Raw genomic sequence first — 19,625 nt, 5'->3', positions numbered from 1 at the left:
CTGCACACAGGAAAACACTGGAACTGAGCATGATGTGGGCACCACAGCTGTCAGAGCCAAGCTTTGTGTCAACAAAAATGGGGTTTATTAGTGCAAGAGGAGCATGGAGGATGTAAAGGATAGGTGGAGAATAAGAAGGGTGAAAGTTCAGTCATAGCCAGCAGAGTTATTCATTTCTAACTCTACAAAGCCAACTATTTTCATGAAAAGTTGGACCAGAAACTCCTGAGGCTGGTTATTCAGCTATTGCCTTTCTGCTCCCAAGCCCACCGTTCTCTGATCTGCTGTAATCCACACTTCTATGCCAGGTGCTCCGTGTCAGCATCTACCAATAGGGGTACTGCTGGTTTCAATCTATGCTTTTCTTTTTTTCCCTGCACTTCCAGAACTAGCCTCATCTTGCCCCCTCAGGAGGATAAACCAGGCAGTGCACCCCTCTCCTTCAGAAGTCTGAGTCCCTTCCTCAGAGTCCTAAAAACTCTCAACTCTTTCCTCTGTCCTCCCAGCCCTAGGATGGTGGCTGTGTCCTGCAGTTACCATCTGTGTCTAATATTCACCTTTCAATAGTACCTGTTAAGTCAATACTTTAAATTTTTTCTCTTAAAAACAAGCCAGGTGTCCTCAAAAGATTACATATATAGTTACCATATGACCAGCATATACCACTCCTAGGTATATACCCAAGAGAAATGAAAATATGCATCCACACGAAAATTTGTATGTGAACATTCACAGCAGCATATTCGTAACAGCCACACAGTGGAAACAAGCCAAATGCCCACCAACTGGTGAATGGATAAACAAAATGTGGAATATTATTTCGCCATAAAAAGGAATGAGGTATTGATACACACTACCATGTAGATGAACATCAAAAATATTACCTTAAGTGAACGACACCAGACACAAAGGACAACATATTTGATTTCATGTTTATGGAATGCCAAGAACAGGCAAATTCATAGAGACAGAAAGTGGATTAGTGTTTGCCTAATCTGGCGGGATTAGTGGGCAGGGGGAAATAAAAAGTGATTGATGATGGGTATAGGCTTTCTTTTGGGGATAATGAAAATGTTCTAAAATTGACTAGGGTAATGGATGCACAATTCTGTAAATACATTAAAAAGATCACTGAATTGCATACTGCAAATGGGTGAATTGTATAATATGTAAATTATACCTAAATAAAGCCATTAAAACAACAACAAAAAAACTGGAGTGGCTTCTGTTTTCTTGACTAGACTGATTGATTCATGTCCCACGATGAGCCAGCTGTGGATTATGGGGGCAGGAGAGCCTTACCGAGAGAAACCAAGTTCTGGTAGTTTTCCAACATGACATCTTCATACAGATCCTTCTGAATGGGGCTCAGCCATTCCCACTCCTCCTGGGAGAAGTAGATGGCCAAATCCCCAAATGTGACTGGTGCCTGAAATGGAAAATCACACGTCCTTTCACTGTGGGCTTGTGCTTCCACATGGCTGAGAAAACGTTGGACTTCCAAACACGGGAGATACATGGTGCCAGGATTCTATTAAGGAAACATTTGCGGTTCTGAGATCAAAAGGGGCAGGTGTACTAAAACACAATGCAACATGATAAAGATTTTGTTGCATAAAAAGCATATCAACTTGGATTTATGGGGCATTGACAAAGACAAGGCATTTTTCTAAGTACTCTGCATGTACTGGCTCATGTTAGCCAGTGACTGAGGCCCAGAGACATGAGGTGACTTACTGACGATCTAATAGCTTGTAAATGAAGGAGCTGGGGTTCAATTTGGGCAGTCTGGCTGCTGATTCATGTCCCTAACCACATGTGTCTGCGTTATACGTGGCAAAAGTTTATTTGCAGATGTAATCAAGGTTACTAATCAGTTGACCTTAAAATAGGGAGAGTAGCCTGGATTATCCAGGTGGACCCAATGTCATCACAGGAGCCCCGAAGAGCAAAGAATTTTCTCTAGCTGGTGGAACAGGAGAGCAGAAAGGGAAGTCTAGGAGATGTGAAGGATGAATGGGATGTGACCTGTTGCTGCTGGTTTGAAGATGGGATGAAGGGAGCCACATGAAATGCAGGAGGGGGATCTAATTTTGCCAATAACCAATGAGTTCAGAAGAGGACCCTGAGCTTCAGATGAGACCACAGCTGCTGACACCTTGATTTCACCCTTGTGAGACCCAAAGCAGAGGATCCAGCTAAGCCAAGCTGTATCTGAACTCCAGCCCACAAACTGTGTGATAATAAATGTGTGCTGTTTTGAATGGCCAAGTTTGTGGCAATAGGGAATGAATACACATAACTTAGAGGGCAAAAGTGTCTATTATGAGAAACTACACTGAAGAGGCTTATTGTAGAAAATCACTTCATCATCTAGTCTTGAAACATGCTCATTTCAGGAGGCTGACTCACTGGCCTGGCTCCAACTAACTCAACCTGAATACAAGGTTATGAGGAGTCTCTTAGAGAGATGTCCTCCTTGTAAAAATGGGGTGTACATGTAAAAACAAAGCAACATCAAGAGATTAACTCTGGAGTACAGCATCCAATCCTCCTCTGCCCCAGCAGGTCCCACCTGGGTACTCATGTCCACCTCGAGAAATCATGGTGGCTCTGGTCTTCTCTCTGGGGAGAGTATTCCTCCCAGCACAGGCAGAGACCCTGGAGATGCTGAATGAATAGGTGAATGGTCACGTGCACACTGAGAAAAAAGGAGAGGGGGGACGCTGAGTGGCCCTTCTCATGCTCCCACACCCGGTGGTGGTGATGGAAGGAAGCCAGGGACTATGTCTTGGCTGGGTCTCTGTGGGATAGGATGTTCCCATGGAAGGAAAGCAAATGGTTTCTTACACAATGGAACTTTCCCAAAGGACGAGGAACCACTACTTACCTTGGACTTGGATTTCCCACGTGCAGCAGGCATCCTTTCCTCCCCCTTGAGGGTTTCAATTTGGAGAGGGGCAGAGTGCTGAGAAGGTGGGGCTGGGAGAGAAGAGAAGTCATGAGTCGACTGGGCCTTCTGGGTGGTCCCAGGGTCTCTAGGATAAGAATCCCCTGGCCCCACACCCTGGTCACACACACGTGCACAGACATGCACATTGTGGGAGGTCACAACATCTTCTGAAGCATTCCTGCCCCTTCTCAGGATCAGGGAGGGACCACGGCCAACACTATCTGTTCTTAAGATCACAGGAGGCTCCAGATCAGGAGGCAAATGAGACAGGCAGACACCTGTTCTTCCATCTGACAAGGAATTGTGGAGTGCTCATCAGGTGCCAGGCACTGTCCCCAGTGCTGGGGAGAGAGCAGAGTTAGAGCAGAGAGGTACTGGCTCCCAAGTACCTTACATTCCAGCAGGGAAGACAGGTCCAGATAGAACACAGTGTTAAAAAAAAAAAAAAAAATAGAACACAGTGTTAGCTGAGATCACTGCTATGCAGGAAAAAAAGGACCCGAGCAGGGGATGGAGTGACGGGGTGGCAGGGAAAGGCCTCTCAGAGGAGGCAACATTGAGCCGAAGTGTGACTGCAGTGTGAGCCACCTGGGCACTGGGAGAAGGGCATTCTGGGTAGACGTACAACAGGTGCAAGGGCCCTGCGGCAGGCACATGCTTGCATGTGAAGGGAAGTGCGAAGGCGGGTGAGCTGACGCAGAATGAGCAAGACGGGGAGTGGTGGACTAGGAGGTGTGTGAGGGCAGGAGGGGCCAGATCATGAAGGGGTGAGGAGCAGTTTGGAATTCATCCCAAGCGCAATAAGGCATCATGGGGGGTTGGTGGCTGAGCAGAGGAATGATGTGGCTGACCTAACATTTAACAAAATTTTTCTCGGTGGCTATGTGGCAAATAAACTGGGTGTGTGTGGTGGGGGAGGGGCGAGGGGGAAGCAACAGCTGGAGAAGGGACTCATTAGATAGGTATGCAGAAATCTAGAAGGGTAATCTCAATGGTGTGCATTAGTGGGAGAGGAAGAGGTGAGACGTCAAGCATCACCTCCACAGGAGGCCCTCTATCACCCTGAGTCACTCTATACCTGTGCTGCCCAACACATGCCAGCAGCCACGTGAGACGTGGAGTTCTGGAAATAAGAAAATGTTTAATTTTATTTCAATTTGTTTATTATTAAAACCATAATAAATGATAAATACTAAAATCACTGAATTAAAATTTATTACTAATCTAAAATTAAGAATTGATCCTTAATTCAGTTACTGTAAACTTTTAAGTATGTTTGGAACAACTTGGGTGTGTGAATCTACTTTTCCAATGGTAAATTTTATGAAATTTAAATACAGATCAATTAAGTGTCTGGATTGAGGTGCACTATACACGTAGAAGACACACCTGACTTTAAAGACTCAGTTAAAAAAGAAAAAAAGAATGTAAAAAAATCTCACTGGTAATTGTTTATATTGATTACGAATTAAAACGGTAATATTTCAGATATACTGTATTGAGTTAAACAAAATGTATTATTAAAATTAACTTTAATAATTAATTTGTTTACTTTTTTCAATATGGCTTCTGGAAAATTTAAAATTCTGCCTTGCATTATGTTTCTACAGGACAGCACTGCTTCATAGCATACAGTCTATGCCATTCTACTGCTCCATTTTCTGTGCAGTACCCCCGGCTTCCTGAAAAGGGCTCGTTTATGCAGGTACCATCTCCCCCATGTGACTTGGGCTCTATGAGAGCAGACACCTTAACTGTTTTGTTCACTCTCTCCTCCCATGTGTGAGACCACGCCCTGTGCAAAGCGGTGCTCAATAAAAATTATTGACTGACTTAATAACCAGTCCAAAATGCTTCCTGGCATGCTGAAAGTGGGGTGGAGTGCAACCATTTTATGTTGAAACCACAGCACAGAGAACAGTTCTAACAGCAGTCATTCCAAGCCCTCTTGTCTTTGGAAAAGGGCAGGGTCTAAAAAAGGCCAAAATGGGGACTTCGCAGATATGACGAAATGAAGGATGCTGAGGTGGGGAGATGATCCTGGATCATCCAGGTGGGCTCAATGTGGTCATAAGGCCCTTACGAGAGGGAGGCAGGAGGTCAGAGACAGAGAAGATGATGGAAGCAGAGTCAGAGAGAAAAAGGTCTGGATACACTGTGCCACCAGTTTTGAAGATGCAGGAAGGGAATGCAGGTGGCATCTAGAAGCTGTAAAGGGCAAGGTCACACATTCTCCCCAGAGTCTCCAGAATGAACATGGCCCTGCCTAAACCATTTCAGACATCTGACCTTCAGAACCGTAGGAGAATGAAGGTGTGTTGGAAGCCACTAAGTTGGTGGTAATTTGTCACCAAAGCAATGGGAAACAAATACAGTGACCCTTCCATTTGCTCCTTCCCATTCATGTGCCCTATAAGTAGGCTTTTCTTCTCTTTTGTCAATGACCTGGTGCTAAAAAAAAATGCATGATTCAGAGGAATCTCAGGGTTGCGCTAAGGCCAGATGAAAGGGGCTGGTTGGAGATCACTGAGGTTAGCCTATGAGGTCACTCCAACAGGGCAGAAAGGAGCCATGGGACACCAGCCCTGCCTAACTCAGACTCACAGGTCCAGAAGGAGCTTGGAGCCCTGCCCTGTCTTCACCTGGGTTACAGGGAGCGGCTGGGTGGCCTGGCGTGTGTTAAACACCTCACTCTGAAGTTGGACCACCTGGGCTTGATGACTATTTTTATTAGCTGTGTTACCTTGGGCAAATTACTTAGCCTCTCTGTGCCAGTTTCCTCCCCTGTTAAACGGGGACAACACAGAACTACTTCTGGAGTTGTGAGGATTAGGTAAGAGCCTACATGTAGTATCTGGCCTTATTTTCCCTCCCATGAGCTATGAATTCAGGTCTTACAATTCTCCCCTTCCTCACACTGGCCTCCTTGCCAATCCCTGAACGAGCTGCCACAGTCCTGCCTCAGGACCCCGCCTGCAATGCTCTTTCCCCTGTCTCAGTTCCTCACTCCCTTCAATCTTTGTTCTAACCTCACCTTATCTGTGAGGCTCACCCTAACCATTGTATTTATTACTGCAACCTACCCCTGACCCGCCTATCCATCACCCCCCACCTCTCCCTTTCCCAGTTCTGACTTCTCTTTTCTCCACAGTTCTCCTCGCTAACACACTATGTGATTTGCTTCTGGTGCTTACAGTCTGTCCCAACCACTTGAGCATAAGCCCCATGTGCCCTGGACCAGGAGCTGGCACGTGGAAGGGGCTGGCTAACTATTCGCTACGTAAGTGACTAAATGGCCCAGTAGTAAATACTTTCTTTACCATCACTTCTTCAAAGAGCCCTCCCTGGCCCACTGAGCTGGGGTAGGGGCCTCTTGAACATGCAGTAGGTGCCACTTCATTACGTGGGAAACTAATTCTATTGTTACTACATCTGCCTTTGCCTTCTCCTCCTGTTCTCCACTGCACGCTGTGAGTTGACCAACATTCCTGTGTGTATCTGTGTGACCTTGGGCAAGACACTGAACCTTACTGGGTCTTTACCTTGATCCTTTATGTCTGCAAAAGGAAGGTGAAGGGCTGCTGCTGTGAGGAGCAGACAAGACAATTATCATGGTAGCTGTATTTATCATTATTGTTGTTATTAGTGTGGCATGTGGCCAGTGCTGTGGGCTGTGAGTCTTCTGTTCTGAACAGTCTACTGTCCTTCTGTTCACATGCTCTGGGGAAGCCCTCAGGTGTGTGCATGTTAAATGTGCTCAACCCCTGGTGACAACAATGTCCTCCAGTTAATAATAAGTATGAGATAATAAGGACCTACTGTACAGCACAGGGAACTCTACTCAATACTCTGTAATGACCTATATGGGAAAAGAATCTGAAAAAGAGTGGATCTATGTATATGTATAACTGATTCACTTTGCTGTACACCTGAAACTATCACAACATTGTAAATCAACTATACCCCAATAAAAATTTAAAAATCAATAAAAGTAGTAAGTATGAGACTGAGAGCTGTACTGGATATTTATATGCATTATATGATTTCACCTTTAGAGCAAACTGACCACATGGGTTCCAGTTTCCATTCTGAGGATGAAAGAGGGAAGAAGACCTGCCCAACGTCTCAGAGCTTTAAGTGATGAAGCCTGGATTTAAGCCCCATCCACATGCAGCACAGTCTGTCCTCTTGGAGCAGGATAAGGGTCTACATGGCAAATACTCGCACTGTCTTCTCTGGCAGGGTTCGGGAGGTGTCAATGTGGCACCGCAGTTACGAGATATGTACCTCTGTTATATCAGAGTGCCACAGCACTTGGGGAGCTTTGGAGCAGAGCACACTAAGGTTGATGAGTTGTGGCTCAGTGACAAACCGAGTGGCCTGGCCTTCAATTCTGACTGTGCTGAGCAAGGCTTCCCTTGTGTAGAAAATGGTGACAAAGAATCCTGGATGCCTGAATTCTCTCTGTATTCAAACTTGGGACAGTGATGTGCTGGGTAATTTGCAGTGTCTGCCAATTTCCACGGTGTACATACTCCCACCAGGGCCCACTGTAATATATCAAACTGATGTCACTGAATATGGAACTGGGGAGAGGTGTGCAAAATGGGTTCATGTGAGGCAGGGCAAGCCAGCTCCAGCACTTCACTGACACGTGGCGTCTGAGAACTTCTGACTAATGTCCCTGCACAGTAGAGGAGGGTTAATGGCTAGCTCTGTGGCCTGAGAATACCCCAATGCAGCTGCCCCATAACATAAAACCCTTGAAATCTTCTGTTTTGTTCTGAAACATCCATATAACTTTCTGCATCCTACATCATGATAAATCTGAGTCTGTGTGTTAATATAAAATCATGTTTTAAATCATTTACCAGATTCTTCTCTTCTGATTCCTCAAGTAAAATGGATTGCTCCAGGAAGTGGCAACGCATCCATCCTGTGGTTTCTCATGGCTGTTTGCCCTTGACACACACCCCAAGTTGAAGGAGCACGATTCTTGTCCACAAAATAATTTTCTCCAAGGGACTCAGCACTGCTGGGGAGGAAAGAACAGCAGTTTGATATTAGATAATTCTGGATTCAAAGCTCGCTTCTGCCAATTATTGGCTGTGGGAGAACCACACAAAGCCTGTTTGCTCACCTGTGCAATGGGGTAAACAAAACCTGCTTCACCCTTAGCTGTTAAAAGTTTACATGAGATATCTTCAGCAACAGCCACACGGTTATTTCTTGCCTTTCTTTTCCTTTTTAATTCAGTATACACCACGCATCATCAAGGAAGCCTGACACTAAGAGGGCCGAAGTAAGAATTCTCACACAGTGCTGGTTGGAGAGAAATTAACAGTATCTTTTTTTTTTTTTTGCGGTACGCGGGCCTCTCACTGTTGTGGCCTCTCCCGTTGCGGAGCACAGGCTCCGGATGCGCAGGCTCAGCGGCCATGGCTCACGGGCCCAGCTGCTCCGCGGCATGTGGGATCTTCCCGGACCAGAGCACGAACCCGCGTCCCCTGCATCGGCAGGCGGACTCTCAACCATGGCGCCACCAGGGAAGCCCAACAATATCTTTAAGGCTGAAGGTGCACATACCCTTTAACCCAGTAACCTCATTTCTGGTATTTGTCTTCAGACGTTCTCGTATGTGTGTAAAATGACAGGGTTTGTAGGAAGAGGCAGTACAGTCCTACAGTGAAGGGCATCCATCTGGAGCCAGGCTGTCTGGGTTCAGCTTCCAACTCTGCCACCCACTACCTGTGTGACCTCAGACATGCTCCCTGTCCTCTTTGGGCCTGAGCTTCCTCAACAGTCAAATGAGGCAAATAACAATGATGACTCCACAGGGCTGTGGTGAAAATTAAATGAATGAAAACATGTAACACACTTAGAGCAGTGCCAGTGCTAAACAAATGTTAGTTTCTTTATTATCATTATGTTACTGAGGCCAATCTCACAGTGCTCACCCTACGACAGGCCAGTAAATCGAGAGACGAGTTGTTGGGGCAAGGAACAGTGACTTTATTCGGAAAGCCAGCAGACGGAGATGATGATGACTCACGTCCCAAAGAATCATCTTTCCTGAGTTAGAATTCAAGATTTTTTTATACTAAAAGGGAGGGGAAAAAGTCAAACATTTCTGAGGGGATGTGTTAATTTCTTCCTTCCTGCAGTCATTCACAGGTGGGTTTGGTCAGGATGTTTCCTATGGGCTAAACAAAGGTATTTTAGCTTAATGCTCATTACCTGGGAGGCAGGGTTTCCCAGAGAAACCCATTATGTGTAGTTCAAGCTTATAAGCAACCTCCCTTTAGTGATTAACTTGTAATAGAACACAAAGGTTCTGGGACTTCCCTGGCAGTCCAGTGGTTAGGACTCTGCACTTCCACTGCAAGGGGCACAGGTTCGACCCCTGGTCGGGGGAACTAAGATGCCACATGCCTCACAGTGCAGCCAAAAAAAACAAAAAAAAAAGAATACAAAGGTTCTTCCCTATTACAATTACTACTCCTATCAAGAGATTGGAAACAACTGCCCATCAATAAGAAAATCAGTGAATGTTACACGCACATATGGGACACCGTGTAGTTCTTAAAAGGAACAAGGCAGCACTACCTCAGAGGTTCTTTACTGGGGGCAATTTTGCCCCCAGGGGACACTTGCAACGCCTGGGACATCTATGGTTGTCCCAACTTGGGGGTGGGAGGTGTTCCTGGGATCTAATGGGTCGAGGCCAGGGATACTTCTAAACATCCTATAATGCACAGGACAGCACCCAGAGCAAAGGACAATCTGGTCCAAAGTGTCAACTGTGCTGAGGTTGAGAAATCTGCTCTATATGTACTGTGTGAAATGATCTCCAAGATATGGTGTAATGAGGAGAATAAAGATATAGAGAAAATGCTTAGAAAAAACAAAATACAGGATACGAATACATGAGTTTGAAAAGGTACAGACAAGTTCTGGAAGGGAAATAAAGAAGTTGGTAGCAGCGATTGTCCCTGAAGAAGGGAACTGGGTCACTAGGCTTGGAAACTCAAAACTCACTTTTCCCCATCTATCTACGCTTTGGCGTTCTGTATCATATATATAATTACCTTTTCAAAACACCATCACCACCACAAATAAAGAGGCTGGATCCCACACCACGTCAGGGCAGCGCTGTAAACCTGGCCTCTCTTCCAGAGTCCCATACCTTAGGGTGGGAAGGGGCTTTGCAATTTAGCACAAGGCTAAATTCCTGCTCCTAAGGTAGGGATGGCTAGAACCTGGATGAGAACAAGCTTAAAGAGTTACTGGAGGGACTTCCCTGGTGGCACAATGGTTAGGAATCCGCCTGCCAGTGCAGGGGACACGGGTTTGTGCCCTGGTCCGGGAGGATCCCACATGCCGTGGAGCAACTGGGCCCGTGTGCCACAACTGCTGAGCCTGCGCTCTAGAGCCCGCTGCTACAGCTGCTGAGGTCCTCACACCTGGAGCCCGGTACTCCACAACAGGAGAGGCCACAGCGATGAGGGGCCCGTGCACCACAAGGAAGAGTGGCCCCCGATCGCCGCAGCTAGAGAAAGCCCGCGTGCAGCAACGAAGACCCAATGCAGCCAAAAAATAATAATAATAAATAAATTAAAATAAAGAGTTACTGGACAGTGGCCATGCCTCCCCTTGGGGCACAGCACCCCTGTGATCCTGGGGGCCTGTGCTGGGTGTTGAATTGGGGTGGGACCTGACATAACTGAAAGCCAGCCATTAATGCACCCACACATTGCTTCCGTTCAGCCAGAGTTTGTTTTTGCTATACCACCTATCTAGTATTTTAAGATCACCTCTATCCTGAACTTGCCAGCCCCAGAGGCCGGGGATATAGAAAGGTACTTTCTCCAAAGACCCAAGCCCAGCTATAGCAGAAAACATAAGCTTTGCATCTGAATGCCAGACCTGCCCTTGCTCTGCTGGCACAGGTACAGATTTGATTTCCTCACTTGTAGGATGGGGCTAGGAATGTCCCTATTGCAGGGAAGTGCAGCTGTAGGGACTGCCTTTGATAAGATACTGAAAGCACTCAGAATTAATTTCTTTCATTCTGAGAAGCCCCAGAGAAGCCCACAAACTCTCACAGCTGTAGCTCTCAACCCTGTTTGTACACAGGAATCTCTTGGGAGCTTTTTAATAAATACTGATGGCTGGGCCCCTTGCCAGAACCATTAAGTCAGAATCTCTGGGGATGGAGTCCAGGCATGTCTTATTTTTATCTTTTAAGATTTCTAAATTCTATGCAAGGCCATAGTTTAGAACTACTGCTCCAGTCTCCAAGCCTCAGTCGCGGGCTGGAGATCTGACCTCTCCCTGTTAAGAGTCCAGACCTCAGCACTGGGGAGGAGAAAAGCCAAATCCTTAGATTCCCTGATCAAAGGATTCCAAGGAGTCACTGATGGTGGCCATTCTTGGCTTTGGAGTTGACTGAGATGCCCATGGGAAGCCTGGGTGTCGACACTGAAAACAGCACCCACAGTCACCCTGTAATCCCTTCACCCTGCTTTCCTTTTCAAAATAATTACTGCCACCTGTTATAAATTTAATTTCATCTCTCTACTAAATGCAAGCTCCAATGAGTAGAAACCTGGTCCATCCTGACTAGCAAGGTGCTTGGCCCATGGCAGGCATCTGACTGCTCAATGAATGAGTGCCTCTCAGAGCCTACCCATGTTGCAGGCTTTGGACACCCTTTCTTCTCATCTCAGAAACATTATCCCTTTATCACCTCTCTCATCCAGCCCCCTTGCTCTCCTCCCCACCCTCACGCCCTGAAAATGTTCATGGTGTGCCCTCATCATGGTCCTGTACACCAGTGGTTCTCAACTGGGGTGATTTTGTTCTCCAGGGGATACCAGGCTGTGTCTGGAGACACTTCTGCTTGTTAAAATTGGGGCAGCAGGGGTATGCTACTGGCATCTGGGGAGTAGAAAACAGGAATAATTCTAAACATCCGAAAATATATAGGACAGCTCTCCCCCATCTCTCAATTATCTGCCCCAAAGCATCCAAAGTGCCAAGGCTGGGGCTTCCCTGGTGGCGCAGTGGTTAAGAATCTGCCTGCCAATGCAGGGGACACGGGTTCGAGCCCTGATCCGGGAAGGTCCCACACGCCGCGGAGCAACTAAGCCTGTGCGCCACAACTACTGAGCCTGCGCTCTAGAGCCCGCGCGCCACAACTACTGAAGCCCATGAGCCACAACTACTGAAAGCCCGTGCGCTTAGAGCCCGTGCTCCGCAACGAGAAGCCACTGCAATGAAAAGCCCGCTTACCACAACAAACAGAAGCCCCAGCTCGCCGCAACTAGAGAAAGTCCACGCACAGCAACGAAGACCCAACGCAGCCAAAGATAAATAAATAAATAAATAAATAATTTATTTTAAAAAAAACAAAGTGCCAAGCCTGAGAAACCCTGCTCTAGACACGGAGATGTCTCTAGATCGCTGTGTTATCAGGAGATACTCCTCCTCAGTCCCTGCCACTGGGTCTTGACCAGTGGGCTTCTCAGAATGAAAGAAATTAACTCTGAGTGCTTGCGTCTTGACACCACAGGCTCCCTAGGGATATCTCCATAAAGGAAGACCCTCTGTTCGTGCCCTCCTAGGACCCCGACTAGAAAATTCTGAACCTAAGCTCAATTTAGCCTTTAGGATTACTTTATCTCTTAACCTGCAACTTTTTCTCTGAGGCTCCACTTCTTGCTTTTCTTCCTGTGGGTTTGATTCTCTGGGTGTGGAATCCTTGGGGTTATTAGGTTAATAATAAAGCAATTAGCATTTATTCGTTGCTTACTTGTGTCAGGCACTGTTCTACTTAACGCTCACCACAGGCCTAAGATTGGTACTATTATTATCCCCATTTTGCAGGTGAAACTGAGGGTCAGAAATTTAAGTGACCTCTCCCAAAGTCACACAACTACTGAGTGATGGAACCAGAAGTCCCAGAGTCCCCCAAGCTACACTGGTTAGGAAGCAGACACACAACCATACGCAGCCTCAGGTCCCAGAGACCAGGACAGACACTGCCCTCCCTTCAAATGCACTAATGCAATAACAGACAACAAGGAGCAGCTGGGCTACTGGGGCACCGCTTCTCAGCTAGAAGAGGTCAGATCCCCAGCTCTGAGAAGCATTGCTCAATCTCAAGTTCAGAGATGCAAATTTCTCCAGCGTTCACCACCGCGCTTCTACCTCTGCAAGGGGACAACGAAAAACGACCACCAGCACTCCAACAAACACCCAGCACCTACACAGGGCCTGGTGAGTGCCAAGCTCGGCACGGAGTATTTCACTACGTTACGCCATTTATATAATTTTCCCAAAACTGACGCGGGTGTTGTTATCCTGTTTTACCGAGAAAGAAAGCCTCCCACAACAGCACACATACTTCCTTGCCAGGAGCCTGCACGCCCGTAAAGCCGCTCAGAGTCCTCCCCACAAGGATCCTCCTTCCACGCTTACAGGGAGAGATACACCTCGACAGCGCAGTCGCACACTGCCACACACTCACAACCGCAAAGCCACTGAAGCGCAGTCATTCAGTCACCCGGTCAAATCACGCAGCCACTCCAGACGGCGATAAACGGCCACCTACATCAGTCGGTCTCACACACACACACACACACGAACGCGCTTCAACAACACAAATTCTCACAGCCACACTTACATACCCACTCCTGGCCCCCCTCCCACAGGCGCAGTCACCTCTTCCTCACATAAACACCACAGACCTTGCGGTGAAATACGAACATGGTCCTGAGGCACGCCCCCGTCACCACACGGCTGGCTCCATCACAGACACACGCAGAAACGCCACAACCCGCTCTCCTCTCACAACACAGCGACGCCACCACACGCTTCAAACACAGTCCCTCACCTCACACTCCGTCACCACACAACCAGACAAAACCCCACAGGCGGTCACGGGCGGAAAATTCCAGGCAGCCGTGGGCACACACCCACAGCCACACTCAACCTGTCCTCCAGGGTCGCGTCCCGGCGACGCCCACCCCGGCAGCTGCGCAGGCAAGGCGCGCTCCCCGCGCTCCCCGCGCTCCCCGCGCCTGCGTACTCTCCTCCGCGGCCCTCGGTCGGCACTGGCTGGACCCGCCCCCTCACGCGCGAGACACGTCGGCGAGCCGCGGCCCCGCCCCTAGGCGTCCACGAGAGCGCGAGGCCCCGCCCCTAAATAAAGCCACGCGGTGCGCAGGCGCTTACTCACCTCTCCCGGGACCTTTCCACAGGCACAGACCTGAGGCCCCAACCCACTTACAGGCAGGCATACGCAGGCGCGCTCGCGCACTCAGAGCCGCTCTTGGGGTCATCGCCGCTCGCGTGCCCGCCCGAGGCCCCGCCCCTACACCAGCCCTCGGAACACGCTGCGCCGCGCGCACGCGCAAGGGCCGCCTAGCGCTTCCCAGGGCCCCACTTGTTGCTGTCCTTATAAAATCACGTAGATGTTTTCGGGTGCTGAGACCCTTCCTTGATCCCTTCAACCAAACCCAGCCTCCCCAGCATCCACACCTACACGTTCCCGTCCGGGGGCTTCTAGCCCCAACACCCTCCCCTTTGCCCCTGGAGCTCAGAGGGGTTTGGGGAGCCAGGCTCACCCACGGACCGTAACGCACGCGCTCGCGCATGCGCACTGCGAGCTCAGGCTGCACTTCCCAGAAGCCTCCGGGACGTGGCGCCGTTCAGGACGGCCACTCCCGGATCGTGAGGTTGAGGGATCCAGGCCCGCACTGGCTCCGATCTGTCCGGCCCGGACACGAATGGACCCAGGAGAGGAGCGAAGGGATGTTGCTCCAGACCAGGGGTGGGATATCGCTTGCGCCTTCTCTGAACGAACAGCCCCAGAGTCCTTTGCGCGGCGCCTTTCCAGGCCCCAGACTACATCTCCCAGGAGCCCCTGCGACTCGTTTCCGCTTCGTGTAGTGACGCGGCTGCGCGTCGGCCGGGCGGGGACGCGAGCGACCTCCTGTGGCGGTGCGTGAGGTGACCGCGAGTCTGTGAGAGAAGACGGGAGGTGTGAGCCCGCCCCTGAGGTCTGGGCTTGCGGGTCCCGGGTGGTCATTGTGCATTTATGTGTGTGAGGCCCAGGTTGTGTTATTGTGTGTATGTGTGAGGATGAACCTTTGTGAACGCGTGTGACAGGATTTTTGTGGTTGTGTACCCTTGTGTTTTGCGTGTGTGAGAAACCCAGTTTTTGTGGTTGTGTACGTGTGTGTGTAAATTCACTTTGAATGTGTGTGCTCGTGCACCTCGATGTGTCATGTATGGCTGTTTTTGCGCAATGCAGAGCTGAGCAGTTGCCACAGAAATTGGCCCACAAAGCTTAAAATACCGACTCTGTAGATCCCATTTTTTGTGGTTGTGTAGTTGTCTGTGGACCCGCAGATAGTGAATGTGTGTAGAAGCTACCATTTCTGGAAGTGTGCGTTTGTACAAGTATGCGTGTGGCCCACTTTTTGTGGTTGTGTATGAGCGTATGGGAAACCAGTGTGTGTGTGTAGTGATCCAGCTTTGCGTTTTTAGAGGTGTGTGTGTATGTATAATTCTGATTTCAATTCCGGTGTGTGGATTTTTTTCCCCCCACCATCAAGCAATTTTCTGAAAGCAGCTGGGAGTCCTAACAATTCAACTCAACTCTGACACTGTCTAGCTGGTGATAGAGGCAGATTCCCATAGGTTAATTAAAGGCTGGGTCCCCAAGATGCCCCCACCCCCCACAGGTGCCAGTCACAAGTCCAGGTATCGAGTGCTCTGACTGACCCTCTATAGATCGGAGGTTCCAATGACTGCCCCCCGCCTCCTTGGGTTTGATTAGTTTGCTAGAGCAACTCACAGAACTGAGAAATGTTCACTTACTTTACTTACTAGATCACCCACCAATTTTTATAAAAGGATATAACTCGGGAGTGGAAAGATGGAAGAGATACATAGGGCAAGATATGTGTGGGAAGGGGCACGGAGCTTCCATGCTTACCGCTCTTCCAGTGTGTCCACGTGTTCCACCAACCCGGAAGCTCTCTGAACTGCGTCCTTTTGAGTTTTTGTGGAGGCTTCATTACTTAGGCATGATTGCTTAAATCATTGGCCGTTAGTGATTGAACTCAGTCTCTAGGCCCTCTTTCCTCCCTGGAGGTCTAGGGGTGGAACTGAACGTTCTAACTGCTGAGTAATTGGGTTGGTTCCCGTGGCAACCAACCCCCTACTAGTCATTCATTAACATAACAAAAGACACCTTGTTCCGGCTCCTCACAAAGGAAATTCCAAGAGTTTGGGGAGCTCTGTGCCAGGAACTGGTGATGAACGTATTTCTTATTATAAATCAGAATATCAGGGTATGTGCAGAGGGAACCCAGGGCTTGTGGTTGTGTGTATGACCCTGTGAGTGTGTGAGTTTCTGGGAGTAGGTATCAAGAATGAATGTGTGAAGAACTAGTTTTGGTTTCCCAATTCTGTGACTAGGTAGTGATAATCAAAATAGCAGCTAACTGTACTATTATTAGGACTTTTACTATTTCTACCACCACCACTACTACTAGCAGTTAGCACTTAACTGATTGCTGTCCCTGGTCAAACGTATATTGTCAACTGAAAAAACCTAAAATTGAGAATTATGGTTTATTTGGCAGACTGATATGGCAAGCAGCATTTTTCATTCACAATGGCATATTGATTATTTTGAAGGCAAGTTACATAAGAAAGAGCTGGTGAAAGAGGGATGCTTTGACCCACCTCTGTTTCCCTGAAAGCAGGAAATCTCCTGTGTGAAAGGCGCTTTTCCTGTACCAGAAGGTCGCGAGACATCCTTATCACCAGAGATGGCATTTAGGGCCAAGAGACCTGTATAAGCAAACCTTACTACTTCTTTAATTTACCAGCTAAACCTAATTCTGTTTAGATTCTTCACTAACTGAGCACCCAAAACCTAAAATTCTTTGTCCTGTCATTTCCTCACAAATTTATTGTTTCTTTGTCTAAAAAGTATAAAAGCTGCCTGCTTTGGCCACTTCTTAAGTCTCATTTCTTTGAATTAAAGTTAGTTTCTTTTTCTCCTGTTACTCTGTCTTGAGTCAATTGTATTATTAGTCCAGCCACAAGAACTCAAGAGGGGGAGGGGAGAAATTTCCCTCCCCTCCCCCCAACAGTCTCCAGAGTCATGGAGGTCACAGTCAAATAAATGACCCTTACAGTAAACAAGCAAATAGAAATAGAGTACAACATTCATAAAATATAATACACTGTGATATAAGAATATTCTGATCATTCATCCATTACATCACAAAAGGTGGGTTGAGAGAGTTTCGTGCAATTTAGATAATGTGTTTTGTATCACATGATTTAAACCATAAGAAGAGTACAGATTCACATTTATATCTCTAGCGATATTCAAAGTTAGAATCTTCCTTTGGAGCTCCTGAAATTTTGCATCACAGGACTGTGGAGCAGTTGATTGGGAAAGACATGCCCTACATAGATGTCATGATTAGAGGAGTCCCCATTGGGTTTCAAATGTAAACACCAAACCCATATTTCCTCTGAATTGTAAGCGATGATTTGTAACTGAGCTGCTTTTCACGTGGGCAACTCAATGTTGGGCACTTTACACTAGGGGTCAACAGAGATTTATTACTTAGCTAAGGAAGACAAAGTGTTCTCTGGAGCAACACCAAGGAAATTATCTAATATACAAACATGCCACTTTGAACAATGTTTTCTGATATGCTCACTTTGAATCAAGTTTTAATCTGTCCCACAAACAGAGTACAACCAGAGACATGATCCAAACTGAGCTTCCATTATTAGCTCACCTTGGCCTTGGAACTGAAGAATGACTTGGGAAAGAGTTGAATGGGGAGGGAAGGTTTAGAAACATTGTTATTTCTCATTCTTTACTTGTCCTTGCCTAGATTTATTTCCTGTCTATGGTGATTTATCCCAGTTGATGATAGATTGTTCCCTTCTTGCTGACGTAAATCCAAACTTTTCATTTTAAAAAATCTGCTGTTTTCCTAACATGCTTTTGAGATGCAATTGTTTCTATATTGTTCACCTATGGTTGTTAACAGATCATTTTTGTACTAATTTTAAATGTCAAAACTAATCTGTTTTTTCAAGTTAAACTTTATAGTTGCGGACCTTAAAGTTGAATAGAAATTTAATCTTCAATAAACAAAATTGTAAAGGAAAAATAATCTGTTTTCCTGATTCCGTTTTGTTGCCTATCTCTGTTCTCCTGTAACTCACAGAGCTTCTTTAAGACGATGACTTTGAATTCTCCAGCAGGCTGTTGGTAGATCTCCATTTCTCTGGGATCGGTCACTAGGGCTTATTTCCTTCATTCGATGATGTCCTGTTTCCCTGATTCCTCGTGATCTTTGTAGCCTTGCGTTGATGTCTGCACTTTGGGAAGCAGTCACCTCTTCCAGTCTTTATGGACTGGCTTCAGGAGGGAAGGACCTCCAGCAGACAGCCTGGCTGGAGATTCTGGGGGTCCCTCCTGGAGGGGATGTTTAGGATTGTGTGTCTTCCCTCTATGCCACAGTGATCTCGGGTGGCCTCAGCCTGCAGCAGCTCCAAGCAGGATTTCGGATCCTGGCCACAGGCTGAAGTCAGGCCATGCCAGAGAGAGCACTGAATCCTAGTCACTAGACCAGTGGCCAGTGACGAGGCCCTGGCCCATATGGCTTTGGAGAAAATGAATTTCCACAAAGAAACGGAAAGTAGTGAAACAAGTAAAGTGTTTATTAGGAGGAAAAAGAGTACATATGAATAGGCACACACGGGTGGACTCCCAGAGAGAGTCGCGCCCTTGTGGTAGTTTGAATCACTTATATGGGGCATTTCTTCCGGGTTTCCTCTGGCCAGTCATCTTGCTTTGCCTGGTTCTGAGTCCGTACTTGGTTTACCTCAGGGTCCTCCCCTGCCTGCGCGTGCATCTCTCAGCCGAGGTGGGTTCTTGCGAAGAGGCCTATGGGTAGGCTGACATCACCCGCTTTTTGACCTCCAAGGAGCCTTTCTGCGCATGTGTAGTCGGGAAGGTCTCCTTGACCTCGAGAATGAGAAATATGCGGTGTCTTACCTGACCAGGGCTCAGCTCCTTCTCTTCATCTTGGACTATCTGTCCACAGGAGACAGAGTCCAGCTGCTCAGCCTGGGGCCCGTCTATCTCCTGCCTCAACAGGGCTGTGTCAGGTGTGTAGCACTAGCAGCCTTTCCCCAGGGCACTGCCCCAAAGTGCTGGGGCGATGGGTACCAGCTTCACCCCTTTCCCTTCTCCTGACGGACCAGCCTCAGGACCGGGTGTCTCTCTCGGTTCTGCAGGGTCAAGCCAGTCCATGAGGTCTGTGCCATCCGTGGGGGTGCCCAGGTGGTCCTTGAGACCCTCGAGCGGGTTGCTACCATCCTTACCCCATTTCTTTGATCTTAGCTCTCCCCAGGCCACAGCCACGTGGGTTTCCTCACATTCCGTGTTTGAGGAGACAGAAGCAGGTCTGTCGGGCAGCGGGTCTCAAAGGCTGGAGAAGCCAGCCCCTCACTTTGCTTTCTCTTTCCCCACTGGGTGAGAAGGGCTGGGGGTAGGCGGCTCAGCACTGAGATGTGGCAGCTTTGGAAGGGGTGATGCGGGCAGGGTGAGGCTGTTCTC

At 47.8% G+C, this 19,625-nt stretch overlaps 1 protein-coding gene across 2 annotated transcripts in view; it reads right to left on the bottom strand.

Annotated features, from left to right (window-relative positions):
* The window catches only part of ZNF667 (zinc finger protein 667), a 55,529-nt gene extending 41,364 nt beyond the window's left edge, over positions 1-14,165 (bottom strand). Inside the window, exons 1-5 of one of the 2 annotated variants that reach the window (XM_073796278.1) lie at positions 8,094-14,162; positions 7,825-7,988; positions 4,032-4,076; positions 2,891-2,982; positions 1,303-1,429 (exon numbers count right to left, since the gene is read on the bottom strand). In XM_073796278.1, coding sequence (XP_073652379.1) covers positions 1,303-1,429; positions 2,891-2,923 — 160 coding nt within the window. In that variant the 5' untranslated portion in view covers positions 2,924-2,982; positions 4,032-4,076; positions 7,825-7,988; positions 8,094-14,162. Of the gene's footprint in view, positions 1-1,302; positions 1,532-2,890; positions 2,983-4,031; positions 4,077-7,824; positions 7,989-8,093 lie in introns of both variants that reach the window. The other variant, XM_073796277.1, reaches the window with a different exon arrangement.
* Positions 14,166-19,625: the final 5,460 nt, after the last annotated feature.

This window comes from Tursiops truncatus, chromosome 19 (genome assembly GCF_011762595.2).
Source record: "Tursiops truncatus isolate mTurTru1 chromosome 19, mTurTru1.mat.Y, whole genome shotgun sequence".
Taxonomy (NCBI): Eukaryota; Metazoa; Chordata; class Mammalia; order Artiodactyla; family Delphinidae; genus Tursiops; species Tursiops truncatus.
Note: the sequence above shows the minus strand (reverse complement) of the source record. Positions and strands in the feature narration are given on the sequence as shown.